Source organism: Desmodus rotundus, chromosome 12, assembly GCF_022682495.2.
Source record: "Desmodus rotundus isolate HL8 chromosome 12, HLdesRot8A.1, whole genome shotgun sequence".
Lineage (NCBI taxonomy): Eukaryota > Metazoa > Chordata > Mammalia > Chiroptera > Phyllostomidae > Desmodus > Desmodus rotundus.
Genome location: NC_071398.1, coordinates 71,663,490 through 71,683,683, shown reverse-complemented (window position 1 = coordinate 71,683,683; position 20,194 = coordinate 71,663,490). Strand labels below are relative to the sequence as shown.

The 20,194-nt window shown below is 44.6% G+C and overlaps 1 protein-coding gene across 2 annotated transcripts; it reads left to right on the top strand.

Annotated features, from left to right (window-relative positions):
- Nucleotides 1–10,555: 10,555 nt before the first annotated feature.
- Nucleotides 10,556–19,964, top strand: DYRK3 (dual specificity tyrosine phosphorylation regulated kinase 3). Of its 2 annotated transcripts, XM_045182911.3 has the most exons (4): nucleotides 10,556–10,798; nucleotides 12,151–12,263; nucleotides 12,624–12,735; nucleotides 18,152–19,964. In XM_045182911.3, exons 3-4 carry the CDS (start codon nucleotides 12,652–12,654, stop codon nucleotides 19,724–19,726), a joined length of 1,659 nt encoding a protein of 552 aa, XP_045038846.1. In that variant the 5' UTR covers nucleotides 10,556–10,798; nucleotides 12,151–12,263; nucleotides 12,624–12,651; the 3' UTR covers nucleotides 19,727–19,964. The 2 variants fall into 2 exon arrangements, with proteins under 2 accessions (XP_045038846.1, XP_024427417.1); XM_024571649.3 differs by lacking the exon at nucleotides 12,151–12,263.
- The last annotated feature ends 230 nt before the right edge of the window (nucleotides 19,965–20,194 follow it).

Genomic DNA, 20,194 nt, shown 5'->3' with positions numbered 1-20,194 from the left:
GGGCTATACATCAGGGCCTTGCTCTTGCAAAACCAGACGACAAGCCCAGCTCTCAGAAGGCAGAGCCCCACCATGGCCGGCTCAGCACTGCTCTATTGCCTTGGTCTCCCTGGCCAGGTTGGTGGCCGGGGGGAAACCAGGGCATGTCATGTGAGAACAGAGGCACCACTTTCCAGCCAGCCTGCCTCACGTGCCCAACACTGCTTCAGGAGCATGAAGACTTTCTTTGTGAGTATGATGCCCTCCTGTCCCTTCTCTCTTTTTGGGACTGCCTGAACTACCTATTCTTCTGGGTTTTTTATATCCCCTTTCTTCTTCACGGCCTCCCCCAGCTCACACCCTCAAAGGCGCACGGATCTGGTGGATCCCAGGTGAGCCCAGTAGGATCCCTCAGACACTAGCAACTGGGCAGAAAAAGATCATATAGCTGCTCAGAAGTAAAACCTCCATCTCAGAGAGTTAGTTTTTCCCTTGCCTGGGGTAGATGTAGGACTGATTTGAGGCGAAGATGTTCTCCATAACCTGTGGCACAAAGCTGTCGTTGGAAACTCTCACGGCCTAATGGACTTTAGGAAAACTCTGCAAATAAAGAAAACCTGCCTTAAAAGATGGCCAACGCTCCCACGGATCTCTAAGCTCCTGACCTGATTCTGTGGCAGGGAGAAGGGAAAGGCAAAGTGCAAGGGTGCCTGAGGGGGCTGGAAGCCCTGAAGTTGGACATGAGTGTCGAGGGGAGGCCAGGCAGGGGGCTGGCAGAGTTGAGACACGAAGCTCTGGGGCTGAGTCAAGGTGCTTCCTAAACTTCAAAGTCAGGGTTTCAAATGCTGCCTGAGCCTAAGAGAAATACTCCTTTTTAACGGATGCTCACTGTCCTTTTGGGTCCTGTGATGAAACCCAGGTAGAACTGCACTGGTCACACAACAGAGGACATACATAAAAGAGGCCCAGGGGACAAGCGGAGACGAGCGCTGTGCACATTTTTCTGAACATCATCGTTCGTCTAGTGTTGTGCTCTCTGCAGCAAAGCCAAGCCCAGACCGGCTGGCTTTTGTTTAATATTTCCTTTCTAGAGGACTTGAAAGCAAGAGTTTCTGGATTCTGGGACTGGGCAACACTCCTGGAGTATGAGGAGGTTGGAGGATGTAAAGCTCCTAAAGGGGTAGATGTAGAGGGTGGGTAAACCGTGGGAAGAAGGCCGGCACATCAGCTTCCTGGCTGCCGGTGTTGGTGTCTGCTCCCTTTGTTTACACTGCCAGCTCAGTGACCTCAGCCCGGCCTAGGTCGGTAGGCTGGGCCAGCGGAGAGCCTGCAAATTTAGGGCTGAGGCAGGAACTGGCACAGCTAGTCAGGTGGCCCCACTTCCCTGCTTCTCTACCCAGCTTCCTCTCCACTGTCCCTCGGGCTCCATATGATTAGTGACACGTGACGACAGGAGCAGACTCTGGAGTGATGCGGCCACAGGCCTAGGGACACAAAGGATTGCTGGCAACCACCAGGAGCTAGAAGAGAGACGTCAACAGACTCTCCCTGGAGGCCTCTGGAAGAAACCAGCCACACTGACACTTCCCAGACTTCTGGCCTCCTAAACTTAGAGAGAATAAATGTCTGTTGTTTCCAGCCATCCAGTTGTGGCAACTTGTTACAGGAGCCCCGGAAATCTAATACAAGTGAAATCAAAACATATGCTCACAAAAGGTCTGTACACAGTGTTCACAGGAACTTTAAACATAGTAGCTCCAAAGTCGAAACAGCCCAAATGTTCATTGACACATTGACAGGTTAACAGGATGAACAAATCACAGTCTGTCTACTCAGCGGATTCCGACTCCTAAAAAGAATGAACTACCAGGGGTGGACTGGGTGGAGGAGGGCAAAGGGGGGGAAACTGGGACAACTGTAATAGAATAAGAATAAAAAAATTTAAAAAAAGCACAAACTACTGAGATGTGCAACTCCATGGATGAATCTTCAAAGCATCATGTTGAGAGAAAGAAGCCAGAGACAAAAGGGTGCTCGCTGTGTCATTTGTGTGAAGCTCCAGAACAAATAGCCCTCATCTGTGGTGACTGATGTCTCTGGGGTGAGAGCATTACCTGGAAAGGAGCACAAAGGCGCTGTAGAAAGAGTCTACGTCTTGATTGGGGTGTGTGTGTTCACAGGGATACACATTTGTCAAAAATCATCAACATATACATTCAAGATCTGTGCACTCTGGGGTGTAAAATTGACTTTTAAAAATTAGTAAATAGCCCTGGCAGCTCGCTTGGTTGGAGCCTTGTCCCATAGCTGAAAGGCTGTGAGTTTGCTTCCTGGCCAGGGCACGTGCCTTAGGCTGTGGGTTCAACTGCCTGTCCAGGCACGTCTGGGAGGCAACCGATCCTTGTAAAAAAAAAAAAAAATTGGGAAATAAAAAATTCAAAAATCAAAGAGGGATTTAGGGAATAATTATATGCATTTGAGTGTGTGTGAGAGTTTGTGTTTTGGAAAGAAGGTGGGAGAGGGGAGTTACTTAGCGTGATTTTGTGAGACCAGATTTCAAGTCTAATTCAAAGTATTTCAGGTGAAGATTTTATTCCCTACAGCTAGGGTTGCCAGGTCTAGCAAACAAAAATACAAAGTACCCAGCTAAATTTGAATCTCAGAGGAAAAACGAGTACTTTCTTTGGCATCGACGTGTCTCAACTTTTACACAGGACATACTAATGCCTGACGTGCAGTCTGGTCCCATAGTGAAATTTGTTGATGACCTGGGAGGTGTGGTCCAGGGAAGGCAGGTGGAGCCGGAGAAGAAACTATTTAGGAAAAGGGGGGGGAAACTGTTAAATTCCTGTAGTAGGTATAGATTTGATGACTGTGAGCCAAGAAGACCGACGCTTGGTGACTGAAACACAAAGGAGAGGATATGGAGAAAAGTGGGCCCTCACGCATTGTTGGTGGGAATGCAGACGCTGTGGAAGACAGTAGGGAATTTCCTCAGAAAATTAAAAATGGAACTGCCCTTTGATCCAGCGATTCCACTTCTGGCACTACATTCTAAGAGTCCTGAAATACCAAGTTGAAAGAGTATATGCACCCCAATGTTCATAGCACCGTTACTTACAATAACCAAGATCTGGAAATAGCCTAGGTGCCCATCAGTAGATGAGTGGATAAAAAAGGCTGTGGAACATTTGTACAATGGAATACTGCTCAGTGGTTGGAAAGAAAAAAAAAAGAAAGAAGGAACTCTTCACCTTTTGAGATGGTATGGATGAACCTGGAGAACATTATGCTAAGTGAAATAAGCCAGTCCGTGAAAGACAAATACCATATAATGTCACTTTTATATGGAGTCTAATGAACAAAATAAACTAATGAGCAAAATAGAATCAGAGGCATAGAAACATGGAACAGAGTGACAGCTGTAAGAGGGGTGGGGGGTGGTGGGGGCTGGTTGTGAGAAGGTGAAGGGATTGGACAAAGAACACGCATGCCCCATGGACCTGGACAGTGGTGTGGGGATTACCTGTGGGAGTGTGGGGCTGAGTGGAGGGGGGAAGGGGAGTGGAAATTGAGACAACTCTAATAGCATAAACAACGAAATATGTTTAAAAAACAAAGGAGAAAGAAGGAGCATCCATGGGATCATGGTGTGGAGCTGAAGATCTAGAACCTTCTAGGCACCTAGCAAAGGGCCTTGTCTATAAAAAGACACTTGATGAAATTGTCTGGCTTTGGCGCACACATCTGGAGGACAGGAAGCTGCAACTGTGGTTTCGGACGTCATTAATGTTGATGGCGTCTCCTAGGAAGCACCGGTCTTTCTACAGATAAAGCTATTTGTTTAATCAAGGACTGTATGAGAGTATGCAATGTCTTCCAGTTACCAAATCCCAGAGAAAAGCGAAAGCAGTTTCCTCTTCTAGAGGTCGATATGATGAAAGCAAGTTTCCTTTGCATCAGTCCCCAGTTCCCAGGGCTGTGACATTTCTGGGCACGCTCGTGTGAGGTCCTGTTGCTCTTACTTCAGTGTGCCTTTCTCGAACTTCATGCTCAGCTCGGTAAAGGAGCACAAACCAGATATGTAAGTGCAGCCTTTTAAAGGGGTGTTTTTTCCTTATTGAGAACTGTGATTTCCCAATTCAGTAGTGCTGTCTAGAGCTAGAAGAGCAGCAAATGGTGGTGGTTCAGGGGAGAGAGCAGCCGCGGGGCTCTGGACAACGGAGAAACCCATGAGGAGCTCTGGAAGCCGGAAGGACAGCGGCCGCTTTCCAGGCCCAGTGGAAACATGTTTCCTATTCTCTGTGGCTCCTTGAGGACCCTTGACCTAGAAGGACTGTGTTTCTAGGCTTTACGGAGCAAGAGCAGATTTTGTCTTAAAAAGCAAGCAAGCACACAACAATGAAGACCTCTGGGTCTGGATGGCCCACAAGTAATACAATTTCGCGGAGAGTAGTGGATAGTAAGACTGAGATTTCCACTGATCAGTGGGTAGTTCCTAAATTTCTGGTGACATCAACATCTTCGCTGAGAAGATGGGTACTGTACTGGGTACTGTGCTTGACATGCAGATATGAAAATTACTATTTTATTTTTCATTTACAGTTTACATTCAGTATTTTGTATTTATTTCAGGTGTGCAGCATAGTGGTTAGACAATCATATACTTTACAAAGTGCTCCCCCTGACATTTCAATTGCCCACCTGGCACCGTACGTAGTGATTACAATATTATTGACTATATTCCCTATGTGCACTTTACATCCACATGACTATGTCATAACTACCAATTTGTACTTAATCCACTTGCCATTGAATAAGACAAGGTCCCTGCCTCAAAAAGTGAGGCAGACCCATGCACACGTCACTATAATCAGGGCAAGTGGAAACACCCGGGTTACCCGCACACCCAGATATTTGCTTCTTTGTTCCGAGGAGGGGCTGAGCTAGACAGCGGGGAGGGCAGAGAAGAAGGACCCTAAGTCCCTGCAGACAAGCGGCCTGTCCTCCTTCCAAGGCGGTTTAGGCATCACCGGTTTTCCCAGTGTCTCTTGGGAGTTTTGCGCTTGTGCCCCAACTGTTCTTACTCAAGAGTTTTTTCCAGGCACAAACGGTGTTTCCACAAAAGCAGTTCAGACGAGAACATTATTCTCCGTCTTTGTACACTCCCGTTAATTTTAGTTCCCCTATTGGATTAGCTTTCTGGGGACAATGCTTGACTGGAACATCCTGTAACCTGGTTTTTAAGATAAAACAAAGAAGTACGTGAAATTAGAGGATCACAGCCACAGAGACATATTGGCAGGGCCCTTAGTCACTGCGCTTAAATGACCACACGTGGGAAGTACTTCACAAATTGCTTGACAGTGCATGGGGGGCATCTTTGAGGGCCTCTTCCCTCCATCATTCAGCTGACATAGTGAAATGCATTTCAAAGCCTGGTGTCCAGGCATTTGAGATTCGAGGAGGTGAAAGATTTCCAGTAGCCAGGCGAGCTTGATTTATGTCAGGATTTAGGTGACACAGGTGGAGTTACTCACCAATGTCCAGCTATAGTAAATATCAGCTGGTTTCACTGCCCGACATCCACTTATCCCCTTTCTGGAACCCACGTTAGCAATTTTCTCTGGAGAATCAGCATCTCCCAACTCTCTGTCCAATGTCCTGCCGATGACCCTGCTGTCGGCGCCAGGTGGCCCAGGCCTGACCCCTGGGAGCATTGCACTTTCCAGGCCGCAGATTTGGTTCAAGGGTAGACCCACCCAATCAAAGTCAAGGGTATACAGTGACTCGTAATGGAGACTACTGAGAGAGCTTGTCTACTGAACTGATCATTTTGTTCGAACAGAAGAAGCCTGAGAATGAAGTCAGTATGGAGGAGTAGAGAACCAAGAAAGGGAGAGAGAACAGGCCTTAATTTAAATTCAGGCCATACCTGAATTTAGCCCTAATGCTTAAATTTTTTTTAATGTTTATGATACATTTTATTGAGCAGTTACATTTTTTTTTTAATATTTGAATAGAAAAAGTCCTGACCTGTACATAAGTGAGAGAGAATTGATTTCCTTGGCCCAGGTGCCATGCATAAAACAGGCTTAGCCCTGGCTGGTGTGGCTCAGTTGGCTGGAGTGTCGTCCTGTAACCAAAAGTTTTTGGGTTTGATTCGCAGTCAGGACATGTACCGAGGTTGCAGGTTTGACCCCTGGTCCAGGGGCACAGGGCCCACAGGAGGTGACCAATTGGTGCTTCTCTCTCGCATGGAGGTTTCTCCCCCTTCTCTCTCTCTAAAAGCAGTGAAAAGATAATATCCTTGGGTGAGGGGGAAGAAAATAGGTTTAGCGTGTTTCCAAGGTTCAGTAGGACTTGATGTCCAAGGTCTACAGTAGTGAGTTCCGAACCTGGTGAGTGAACAACAGCCACAACAAAAATGCCGGTGGAGCCCCTTACCAAGAAATTCTTAATCATTAGATCTGGTGGGGTTGGAGGGTAGGGAGAGTAGGTATGAACTGATATTTTTCCAAAGTACTGGTATCATTTATTTACTGCAGCATCCCCAAACTCAGTGGCTTAAAACAATCATCTGACTTGCTCACAGTTCTCGAGGGTGTGTTGATTTGGTTCTTCTGCTGGCTCTGCCTGGGGTCTGCGTGTGCCTGCTGGTGTGCGGCAGCACCGCTGTGCTGGGTGGCCTCCCACTTGTCTGACAGCGGAGTTGGCTGGGGATTCTCCACGAAGCTAGTTCAGATTTGTCCACATGGTGGCAGCATTTAATAGCATGAGAGGGAAGCTTCGGTCTCCTGAGGCCTAAACTCATAATGCAAACCAATTCTGTCACTTTCCATTGGTCAGAACACGTCACATGGCTAGTTGGAGTCGAGAACTGGAAAAAGTCTCACCACTTACCTGGGGCAGCTGCAAAGAATGTGTGGCCGTGTTTAATCTACCACAGTACCTAAGGTTCTTAAGTGTTAATGTGCTAAACTACCACAAACTTAGTGGCTTAACACAGCACGGATTTAATATCTTACAGTTCTGGAGGTCAGTAATCCAAAAATCAAGTTGTTGGCACAACTGTGTTTTTTCTAAAGGCTCTGGGTGAGAATATGTTTCCTTGCCATTTTCAGCTTCTAGAGGCCACCTTCCTTCATTGATTCGCGGCTCCTTCCTCCATCTTCAAAACCAAAAACAAGCATCTTGAAATCTCTCTCTTTTTCTTTGACTTCTGCTTCCATTGTCACATGTCCTGGTCTGACCCTCCTGTTTCCCTCTTCCACTTTATAAGGACCCTTGTGATTATATCGAGCTCGTCAGGATAATCTCCCCAGCTCAAGATCCTTAACTTAATCACATTTGCAAAGGCTCTTTTTGCCATTTAAGGTGACATATTCACAAGTTCTAGGTTTGGGATTTGGATATCATTTGGAGAATCATTATTCTGTCTACTGCGTTTTGGAATCTTAGATCAAGGGAAACTGTATGTCACAGAGTTCAAAGGATCCAGTGATCTAGTCTGGGCTGCCCTGCCAGGCAACATACAGGCAGCGAAGGGAGTGGGTTGGAGAATGAAATAGACCAGGGTTTGAATTCCAATTCACCACGCGCCAGCTGGGTGACCTTAGACAAGTTATTATTCCTCTCCAAGGTTGTTTTCTGAAGTGTAAAATAGCGATAATAGCTATCTCATGGGATTGTTGTGAATTTTAAGCGAGAAAATATATGGAAAGCACTTCGGATGGTGCCTGGAACATAATAAATACTTAATAAATAGTAATGATAATTAGAAAGAGTCCTGGTCCTGCAAACCAAAGAGTCGCCGGTTCGATTCCCAATCAGGGCACATGCCTGGGTTGCAGGCCAGGTCCCCAGTGTGGGGCACGCAAGAGGCAACCACACATTGATGTTTTTCTCCCTCCTTACTCCTTCCCTTCCCTTCTCTCTAAAAATAAATAAATAAAATCTTTTTTTTTTTTAAAGAAAGATTTCTAGTTAGGTTTTAAGACTTCAGAAATGTAGTTTCATTGTGTCCCCAAGGGCTGTGGTGGAACTGGTCACGCTGCCTGGGAGAAGCAAGTGAAAAGAGATGGCAGAAATTTGGAGAAGAGAAATGTTTCTGAGATTGGAGATTAGTAAGGATGAAGTTTAGGGTTTGGGAGACACAGTGCTGGAGGGAGCACAAGGATTTTGTTTGCTATTTTTGTTACTGTTTCCAAGACTCAGAAGCATTAATAGAGGCCTCTTTCAAAGCTGAGAGAGAGAGAGAGCAAAAAGTGAGTGAGGTTCAAAAGAGAGACGGTTGTCTAAGGCTCTAGAAGAATAAAACATGGCTTTAGTGTTTCCATGAGGTAGACTTCTGTGTTTCTAGAAAAATAGCGAGTACATGTTTCTGCAGCTCAGGTGAATTTGAGGTTGATATAGCCTGGGGAAAAGAATGAATTTCCCATGATTTTTAAAAATGCATTCCAGTTTCGTGATTCATATGTCATACTATGCATTATGGCACATCATACTGCAAAAGAATAATTTATACCAAGGAAACTATTTAAACTTAACCTAACCCATCAACAAAATTCCAGAAGAACATGGCCACTGGGATATTTTCTTAACTTACGGCTTTGAAACTGCTGTTATCACATTCTGAATGATCCAATCATCTTCAAAGATCCTGGAATAGTTTCATTTTACTGTTGGCTTGTTACAGGTTCCTTATTTTGCAGATGTTTTAGAACTGGCTTCAAAGGGCAGACAGGTATCTTACATGATATCTGGTTAATCCACGGTAGGTAATTCTGGTATTAGCTGCCTGAGGAAGACAATGGAGATTTTGAACTACTCTTGAGTGGGGTTTTGGAGGGGAAGAAAGGGCGTGAGTAGTGTGAGAAATGCCTTGTTCAGGAGTGGGAGAAACGCCTTGTTCAGGAGCGGCAGCTCAGTGGGGGACTTAACCCAGTCACACCATTAAAACGGCTCTTTGAAGAAGCATCGGAAAGTACTTGGGTCACTAAGGTTAGAGGCAATAAGAAAACTTGTGGGGCAAGTCCCATTCGAATGTTTAGAGAAGGAAAGTGGTCTGAGGGGTCCATGTAAGTACTGAGAACAGCGATTATTTAATAGAATTTCACAATCTTAGAGCTGAAAGGGACCTCAGCAACAATCTAGTCCAAACCTTTTGTTGCCATGGAACTTTCTTTAAACAAAAGCTTGGATAGGGGCTCAAATATAAACCTATGTGAAAGCAGGATTGCTTGGGGGGAGCAAGTGCGGGGTGGGGGCCAAAAACATATTTATAAAATTAGAAAATATTTAAAAGCATCATGGAAGAAAACATTTTTATTTATATCAGAGGCTCAAGCAACATTGACCACAAAGAATAAAATTCCCCAAACAAACACAGTCTTAATTTAATAAGTGAAGGGCCTTTGGATTTTAAGGGCATGTTTACTTGGAAGGAGGAGAACAGGAAATATGACTTTTAGTCACACGGAAATAAGCCTTGGATGGAAAGTTTCAATTAATGGACCGTGGTTTTGGGTCAACGACTCCCTATGTCCCATCAGGTGGCGCCCTTGTTCGGCATTTGCAAAATGGCATTTGGTTCTCTCACCGACCCAGATGGCCTCGTGCTTTGCTGGTTTAGAAGTTCCGATTGGATGCCTCGCTCAAGCAAACAATACTTGTGTTCTGTTTTAACATCTTTCCCTCTCACTTGTATTCCAACTCTCAAAATCCGTTTAACACTGACGTTACTAAGACACTGATGTTGTCTTCACTTTTCAGAAAAGACCCCCCTGCCTCCCACACATACTCCAGAGAAACCGACCGGAAGAGCCCCCTTCCAGGGGGCCTGTTGCAGCAGGAGGAAGGCTGGAAATTCGCACACTTCTCGTTCAGGTTTGACCAACTAGACGATCCTGAGAACGTACGGCCCCTCCGGCCTGTTTTCTCATCCCTAAAATGTCTCTTGGAGCCCTACCATCCACGGCATCCCACTGTAGGGGACTCAGCCCTCAATTTATATTACGGAAAAGAGAGCTGAAATCTGTAAAAGAGGACTGTCATTTGGTATGGTTACTGAGATTTAAAAACAAACAAACAAACAAACAAAACAGTGAAACGATCGAAAGCACTGGTAGTGTCACTACCTGGTTTATTGTTATTGCTCTCCTATATAACTTCTTTCGCGGGGGCTCGCTTAGGGAAGTCTGGATTATTACACTTTTTCATTCATTTTAAAATTCATATTCAGAACAGGTTTTAGAACTCCAAGATGCGACGTGTTAAGGGACAACGGATTCTGGGGGAGAAATGGGGATTAAGTGCTCCTTTCACAATGCTCCGATGGGGCCTTGCTCCCCGGTCCCCCAGCCGCTGCCCTCGGCCCTGGGCTCGCGCCAGCGGAGTCGCCGACCTGGGAGGTGGCTCTCCGCTTCGAAACTCCTAGAGCCTGCGCGGTGGGGACAGGTCTCGGGCCCCGCCTCCCTGCGTCACGTGTCTGCGCAGAGGCGTTTACCGGGGCGTGCCGCGGTTGCTAGGCGACCACACTGTTCTCCAGCCCGCCCCTGCCTCTCTTCCACTCCTTCCGCGTCCCGGCTAGTCGCGAGCGACGGCACGCGGCGCTGCAGTGTCTGCAGGAGAGTCCCCGGGGAAGCGTCGTGGTCCGGGAGGCAGCCGCCCCGTCGCGAGTGGACGCTGCTCGCCAGACCCTCCAACCGCCGCCCCTCCCCCCGGGGGTCCCGAGCTAAGTGATGGGAGGCACGGCTCGCGGGCCCGGGCGGAAGGATGCGGGGCCGCCCGGAGCCGGACTGCCACCCCAGCAGCGGAGGTAACGGCGCGACTGGGTAACGGGCTAGGGGTTCCCGATAGAGCGGCTGGCGCCGGCAGGCGAGGTCAGGGGGCGGAGAAGGTCTGGACCCCAGCAGGAGGGACGAAAGAAGGGGACTGATCTCCCCCGGCGAACCAGCCCATCCTCTCCCTCCTCATCAGTTCCCCCCCCCCCCCCCCCCCCGCCACCCCGAGAGCCGGGGAGGGAGCTGGGCGGATTTAGGGGAACAGGAATTCCCACCCTCGCGATTATCCCTGAAGGACCTAGATCGGGGGGTATGTGGTAAGGAACAATGAGGAACTGGGACTTCTTAGCAAACTGGGGGAGACCAGGAGCAATCGTTTTCAGAGGAGCCTTGTTGCCGATAACCAAGGGCTGAACTCTTGGGGCTTTGCCTGAGGGGTGCGGTTTGACTTCGGATATGCAGGTGAGGGGCTCTGCTGCTAGGGCTTTGGGTGGGTCCAGTTTTTGAGAGATTCTGCACCTTGCATAGGCCCCCCTCCTCGCTTCTTGTACATGGATGGAGACTTCCTTTGGGTAATTTCCAATGGCGATCGAAAGATATCTATAGATCTATACCTTTTTTTCTTTAAATGTGGACGTCTGTCCCGTTTTGGCTTTTATTTGTACTGTTGGCAAAGAGTCCCATCCAGAATTTTTGATTCATGTCAGTGAAGCAGTTTTAGTTAAAGATACAAAGATACATGTCTCTGATCCTGTCAGAACGTGAGCATGTTTTGAAAAGAACGTTTCAAAAATATTTGTAGTGGTTTTTTTTTCTGTTTGTATTCCTATAGCACATCAGTTAAGAAAACTAGAACTAATTTTACAAAACAGTGTTTAAAGGCAAATGAAATATTCCAGCATATTTTAAAAGATTTTTAAAAGATCTTCCCATGTAACCCGGTCATCATCATTGTATATCATGTAAAAATGAAATAATGAAATGCTGGTGTGTGCAGCTGGGAAATCCACATTCTTGGGGGTAGATGAAATACATTATTCAGGGCCATCTTGTGGATTAAATAAATCATCTTTTGTGTGTCCTTACCGTGGTGGAGACTCAGTGTTAAAGAAGAAAGAAATGTTCCATCCTTCATCATTTAGCATTTAGCTTCCACCATCCACCAGAAAATGGAGTGGATAAAAAGAAGTGAAATTTAGAACATTTTGAAATTTAAAGGATCCCTTAATATTTGCTGTAGTTTTCACTGTATTTTTCTACAAGTTATGTGGATGTTAAATAGGTAAGTAAATTAAAGGAGAAGACGACAGCGAGAGTCCTGAGAAGGCCTTTTATTTCTTGCCTGTGGGAGCCAGAGTGTTGACTGGAATTGTTCTTCCCATTATAGCGTGTGGGGAACAGGCTCAGGAGGAATGCATTGCAGCCAGCGGCGGAGCTGAGATTGGAATCCAAGTCTGGAAAATGCAGTTACTTCTGTCTCCCCTCGCCCCCCATGTTCTGGTTAGTGTTTAGGGTGCAGATTCAAACTAGCCTTCATTTTCAATTAGTGAGTTAAGCGAGGTCCTTTGGATAGCCCTTCTTTTTAGCAACATCCAGTAAGACTTGTTTTAATTGCTTCAAAATACAGACTTAGAAATGCTATACTTTCGTGTCAGAAAAGGACAGAAAATTTGGGTTTCCTTTTTTCCTCTGCCAAACACGGCGGTGGTTTGCATTCAATGCCAAAATGCAGTGTAGATGCTTATTTGTATTCATTAGTCTCCGTAGCGGATACGAAGCAGTGAAGACACAGGATGCTTTGGAAATAGAAATTTACTACTTCAGTTACTCACAGATTTTATCTGTAATCCTTTCAAATAGATTGGGAGATGGTATCTACGATACCTTCATGATGATAGATGAAACCAAATGCCCACCCTGTTCCAATGTTCTCTGCAACCCTTCTGAACCACCTCTACCTAGAAGACTAAATGTAAGTAAATGAAGTAATTCTTTATGCTGTAAATGTCTCGGAAAGGAGGAAGTGCTCCTTAAAGCCCAAGGTTCGGTGACATCTCGCGGGCAACCCAGACTCTTTGTTTCCTTCTGGTTTTCTCTTGACTTTGGATTAAGAACTTCTGTGGTCTGAGTGGAGGTTTTCAGACATTTGTATTTGGAGACCAACTCTTTCAACCACTGGGATAAATACGTGGCATTAGGAAAAAAATAATAGGCTACTTTTATCTCGGTGATGTTTATTTTACTATAGAATGATATATATATATATATATACATATATATATACATATATATATATATATATATAGTGTATTCAAACACTCCCTGTAACAAAAACAAGGACTAGAGAATATCCCTGAATTCATACATCTTTAGGTTTTTCCTCTATAATATAGAAATGTAATTTTATCTTGTCATATGCTAAAGAGAACCATTTTTTAGTTTTATTTTTTCTTTTTAAAATTTATTTTAAATTATCTTGACATATTAGTTTCAGGTATAAAGCATAGTGATTCCATATTTCCATACCTTACCGAGTGATCAGAGTGGTAAGTCTAGTACCCGCCGGGCCCCAGACATGGTTGTTATGATATCAGTGACTGTGTTCTCTGTGCTGCACTTCATATCCTGTGATTTATCTCGTAACCGGAAGTGTGTGCTTCTTGATTTCCTTCCCCTTTTCTCCTTCTCTGGAAGCCATAGGTTGAAAACACCCGTTTTGTAGATCATACATAAAACATAATAGTAGTCTGGTGTTTGAGGCATTTAGTCATTTTGGAGACTGTGGAAATTTAGCTTTGGATACTGGTTTACTTAAGATAATAAAAAATTAATTTCTATTCCCTCAGCGTGGCAAGGAGAGCAGGGTTTGGGCAAGTTCCATGATAGGGCGACACTATCCTGTGACTTCAAAATTTGCTGCATCTAATGAACAAATGCAATAATTGAATAGACTAATTTTAACAGTTTCCCTTTATGTTTCTGTGTTGAAGACCTAAAATTGTTCCCATGTAAAAAAACAATTACTTGTATTTTTCATAGCTCTTCCCAACTTTTGGTCATCTTTCGCTAATCAGCCTTTCACTACTTTCAAGGCTAATACTATTACAAAGTAAGGGCTAAATACATACGGAAGGGTAGTCACCCTATTTTTAATCTTCTCTCTGGAGTGAAGTAAGGTTCCTTTCCACTCTGTTAGTTTCTCTCTTTAATTTGTAAAAACCTCTGAGGACTCCAGAACCACGTGTTCCTTGCATTGACCTCTAGATTCCTTGGTTACTTGTTGCCAATTAGCACCCCTCTATAGGAGGCTGGTGCATTAACACGTGACTTAAAGTTCATTTTGACTTTAATTCAGAGTTGGCTAATGCTAATCACCTTCCAGTAGGTCAGTTAAATTGTGTGTTTCGGGATGAAAATAATTTCTTACTGCATGGTATTCAGAGTAACAGTTTTTGGGAAACATAAGATTTTAGATTCTAACTCAATGGTGTCTTTGCAGACTTTGCTGAAAAATGCTTTTTGACCTCTTGGTTACTCTTATATATAGTTCATGAAGCCATGTGTCCATCCCGACACCCTGTTACTGTTTTCACGGAGGCTTTTAACATCATTGCTTATCTAAGATGCTCACATTGTAAACTACAGCTCATCTGCTCATTGGCTTTTATTGGTTAGGTTTCGTGCTGCAGAGATTTCGGGTCAAGAACTAGGGAGAGGATGGTGTTTTACATCTGGATGAGAAGGGGTTTTTTTCTGAATTTATAACAAGATCTTTAAGACTTGATTAACACAGTAGAAGATTCTATTTAAAATGTTAAGAGACCTCCACATTAACAGTGTATGTGGAGCATTCTTAAATAAATCATGGTTAACCTGGCATTATGTATCTCTCTGCATAAAATTACATAGTTGAAATATTTGGGACAGTTGATCAGTGCATTGCTTGGTCATTGTGATTATAAACCCAGACTAGAAATACACGGTGTTTTGAAACTGTTATACTCTTAACATGTGTGAATATTGCAGCTTCTCCTAGAACAATGGAAGGAAGATTTTATTTATAGAACAGCAGGCTTGATACATAATTGATTCAGGCTAGTGTTTGAGTTATGTACAGGAAAGGAAAGAACGCTGAGGAGAGAACCCTTCCCTAGGTAGAAAAATTCCTTCCTGGAATTCTCCCGATTCCCTGGAGATTGGAACCTTGCTAATCCGTAGTGAATTACGCCTGCAGCATCATGTTCTGTTCTGGGAGCGACCGTTCGAGAGAGGCGTAAAGTGAAGCGGGTCCTGAGAATGTGAGTCGGATGCTAAGGGGACCTGATACAAGCCATGGGAGGTGGAGAATGTACTGGGGGTGATGAACCTGGAAAAAGCTGATGGGGGCAGGACAGCCCCTTTTAGGCATCTGAGGGCTTTTACATGAAATGTGGATACTTCCAGGTGGTTCCAGAAGGCAAAATAACACTTAATGTTCAGGGGGAGAGATTTAGGCTCGCTTTTAAGAAAGACCGTGTGTCAGGAAATGAAAATGACATTTTTAATCTTACTGTAACGGTTCTGTGGAAATTAAATTTCTGTTATATATCTGCTCTTATTAATGTTCTGTCCCTGAGAGCCTGTTTTCATCACAAACGGAAGTGAAGGCCTCCAGAGCCAGTACAGCCTTGCGTGTAGACAGAGTAGGCGAAGTAGCCAGGGATGGACCCTGGACCACAGACACCTTTCCTACCAGCTTGCCGTGATGACTGCAGTTCCTAGAGAGTCAGTCCTCTCAGTGAAGGCATCGATCTTCCCTTAAAGTTCAAATGTGTCTGGAGAGGTAACACACTACATTGAACGGCAAGTCGAAAGCAAGTGGGGGAGAAAGGGGGTGAGGTGTTTCTCTGCGTCCTGAGGGAAGGCCTGTCGTGGAGGCCTTGACGGAGCAGAAGGCATGTTTAGTGCTGGATGTCTAGAGGAGGGAGACTGGCAGTACGGAAGAAGGCACCACAGAGAAGAGAGACTGAGAGGGGAAAGGGAGGATGTTTAGGAGTTTAAACCTTAATAATATTGAGAATTATTTTTACCAGTGTTTTTAAAATGTTTTGTAGCTTGTGAGGGGCCTTCACATACATTATTAGTATTGTTAGACTCACACAGCATCCTAAGGTCCTATTACCCACATTCTACAGATGAAGTGGGCTAAGGGTTAGGCAACCTGCCCAGGGACTTAGAGCTTTTAAGCAGTATAGTTACGACCCCAATGTGAAGGCCTAAGAATTCACATTGCCTAAGAATGTGTCCCCAAAACTAGCAGTAAATATTCAGATGCATTTAAATTAGGGAGTAAAATTTTAAAGAAAACTGGCTGAGATGCATGCAGATGTTCACTTTGTTATTTAAATCTACCTAAAACCGAAGAATTTTAATTCCCTAGTTCAGCCAAAGTATCTCCTAATAGATTGTTCCTTGAAAACACCTGGTTATCTGTCTGTCTGTCTGTCTGATCGCGAACAATAAATGTTCATGTGAGTGTTGGTCGGATGCGTAGAACCGTCGTCTTGTTTTCATTCTTAAAAACAAGAATACTTAGTTATTTGACTTCTTACTAATTACTGCTGAGAAAAACCTTGCATTATATTTACATTTTAGCAAGGTATTTAGGTTCTGTCTGCGGGTCTATTTTATTTTTTTTGACCGGTGATACTTCCCTATTTTTGTATCAGATTTTTCCTGGTCTATATCTCGCCTCCTTACTTTAAAACTAAAACTCTGTAAGAATGTCAGCACTTAAATACTTTCCCCCTTTTTTTGTTGTTTATTTTCATCTCTTATATTATTATTTACTTAAGGTAATTGGCCAGATGTTGTTTATTTGGGTTATAATAAAAATCTGTTTTTTAAAGGTTTGGTCACTTTAGATCATTAGCTTTAAATTTTTATCATATTTTTTAGAGATTATAACTAGTTCAGGGCTCCCCTGGAATTATCTATATTATCTCTGATCATAGAGGCTGTCAGAAATTATCAAACACGTCTTGAGTACAATTCTTTGGGGTTCATTAAGAAAAACATGTTCTTTGAAGTGTCCCAGAATTTGCTTTTAGCGACAGATTCAACATTTTTCTCTTGATTTCTTCTTTTCTTCTAGCACCATCTTACATTTTCATTAGTTTTTTTTTGTTTGGTTTGGTTTTCCCCCATCTAATTTCAAAGAATCTTGTTGCATTTCAGAGGAGTTAGTAGAGCTGTCTTTTGTGGATCACTGTGTTTTGCAGGCAAAGGTTAAGCAAAATCAAACGAAAAGAGTAGCGGTGTGTCTGACACTGAGGCTCTTGCTGAAGAAGACTGGGCGTCTGTGCCTGATTGGGAGAGAGACCCTTTCCCTCTTCAGGAGAGGTTTGTAAGGAGGGTTCACGTTCTATTCAGATGCACAAAGAATTGGCCTAGGTGATCCCAAGAGTTCTCTTTGACTTAGAGCTTTTATGAATCAGTGAACTGAGCTATAAGGCTGCAATAACTTATTTAGGGACCTGAGAGAAAATGATGGGACTTGATTGGTTCTAGGACATAGTCAACGTTCGGGCCCATTGGAGAGCAGTAGGACAGGCAGTGGGAGAACCCTGTGCCCAGTTATGTTAATGGGAAGGGCCCTGGACTGACAGTCAGAAGTCCTGGATCCAAATCCTGCCTCTGTTCTGTAATAATACTTCGTTATTTACAGCGGGCGTGGTGCCCTATGCCGATCAGGTGTCTGCACTAAGTTCTGCATCAATCCAGGGACCTCCTGGGAGCGGGGGCCACCGGGTTGCCTAAGGAGGGGTGAACTGGCCCAGGTTGGAAACAGAGCAGGTCAAAATCCCTGTGCTGATCAGTAATAATCTTCGTTATTTACAGAACACTTTAATAAACATTCTGCCAACCCTGCTTATGCACCTTTAAGATTTGGAAAGGCAGTTGAAAGCCTTAGTAAAAGATATAAACCAGCGTCTATGCATATAATCAAGTGCCAGGTTTTGATGTAAGGTTAATCAATATGGGCTTGGAATAGTTCTAAGTGGAAGAGAGAGGACTTGAATTGGGCCTTGAAAGAGTGTAGGATTTGAGTGATCGGGGCGAAAAGATTTTCAGTAGAAAGATGGACCCTATTAGAAGGAACCTAGAATGGTTAGGGTATGGTGAGAAAACCGTCTTGTCGCGAACAAAGCAAGGCATATATAGGGGCTAGGGGTGGCTAGAACACTCTGAGGATTAATATAACATTTCTAGAGACTTCTGCTTATCCCACGTTTGGGTTATGTCAACTTAAACGACTGGGTGTACTTTGTTGTTGTGTCCAGGGCTGAGTCTTTCATCTTTCTAGTTTCATATGACTTTAACATTATATTTATTTTTCTTTTCCATAGATTACCACTGAGCAGTTAACAAGAGATCATACTCAGTGCTTTCTGAATGGGGGTGAAATGAAGGTAGAACAGCTGTTTCAAGAATTTGGCAACAGGAGAGCTGATACTTTTCAGTCTGATGGCATCAATGACTCTGAAAAATGCTCTCCCACCGTTTCTCAGGGTAAGAGTTCAGAGAGCTTGAATACGGTAAAATCCAACAGTTCGCCCAAAGCATCCAAAGTGGTGCCTCTGACCCCAGAGCAAGCGCTGAAGCAGTACAAACACCACCTCACCGCTTATGAGAAACTGGAAATTGTCAGTTACCCAGAAATTTACTTTGTGGGTCCAAATGCCAAAAAAAGACATGGAGTTCTTGGTGGTCCCAATAATGGGGGATATGATGATGCAGAAGGGGCCTATATTCATGTACCTCGAGACCATCTAGCTTATCGATACGAGGTGCTGAAAATTATTGGCAAGGGGAGTTTTGGGCAGGTGGCCCGGGTCTACGATCACAAACTTCGACAGTACGTGGCCCTAAAGATAGTGCGCAACGAGAAGCGTTTTCACCGCCAGGCAGCCGAGGAGATCCGGATTCTGGAGCATCTGAGGAAGCAGGATAAAACCGGGAGCATGAATGTCATCCACATGCTGGAGAGTTTCACGTTCAGGAACCATGTTTGCATGGCCTTTGAATTGCTGAGCATAGACCTTTATGAGCTCATTAAAAAAAACAAGTTTCAGGGTTTTAGCATCCAGTTAGTCCGAAAGTTTGCTCAGTCCATTCTGCAGTCCTTGGATGCGCTTCATAAAAATAAGATCATTCACTGTGACCTGAAGCCAGAAAACATTCTCCTGAAACACCATGGGCGCAGTGCGACCAAGGTCATTGACTTCGGGTCCAGCTGCTTCGAGTACCAGAAACTTTACACGTATATCCAGTCTCGGTTCTACAGAGCTCCAGAGATCATCTTAGGAGGCCGCTACAGCACGCCGATCGACATATGGAGTTTTGGCTGCATCCTTGCGGAACTTTTCACAGGGCAGCCTCTCTTCCCTGGGGAGGATGAAGGAGATCAGCTGGCCTGTATGATGGAGCTTCTAGGGATGCCACCAGCCAAACTTCTGGAGCAGTCCAAACGTGCCAAGTACTTTATTAACTCCAAGGGCCTACCTCGCTACTGTTCGGTGACTACTCAGGCAGATGGGAGGGCCGTGCTTGTGGGGGGTCGCTCACGTAGGGGGAAGAAGCGGGGTCCCCCAGGCAGCAAAGACTGGGTGACGGCGCTGAAAGGGTGTGATGACTACTTGTTTATAGAGTTTTTGAAAAGGTGTCTTCACTGGGACCCCTCTGCCCGCCTGACCCCAGCTCAAGCGTTAAGACACCCTTGGATTAGCAAGTCCGCACCCAGACCTTTCACTGTTGAGAAGGTGTCAGGCAAACGGATGGTACACCCTGCAGGTGCTTTCCATGGACTGGGTTCCAAGCTGCCTCCGGTTGTCGGCATAGCCAATAAGCTTAAAGCTAACTTAATGTCAGAAGCCAATGGTGGCATACCTCTGTGCAGTGTGTTGCCAAAACTGATTAGCTAGTGGAGAGTGATATGCTCAGAGATGCACATGTATGTATTTTTAATTATCTGGCAAACCTGGAAATGGAAAAAAAATACAAGCCATTGGTGGATGTTTTTGTTAGACTAGATTTCTTTTTTTTTTAACAAGGCAAAACATTTTTATATAACTGTAAAAAAGATCTCTTCAAGGGCTAATTACCTAACCAGCTTGTATTGGCCACCCTGGAATAATACATTAAATGACTTTTTATAGGTCAGCTCATCTTTGTTACTTTGTCAGTTGTACATCCCCCTGTGTGTTTCTACTGTGTTGGTTTCAATCCCTTTCTCACAAGATAGAAGGCGTACCAAAAGTCTGTTCTGCCCATTCCTCCCCTCTAGTCTCCCTCAGCATCTGTTCCAGAGGGGTGCTTTGGGACATGGCCACAGCTGTGGATGAGAGCTGAAGCTCGACCTCTCGGCCCAGCAGGTTCTTCTGTGGGCGCAT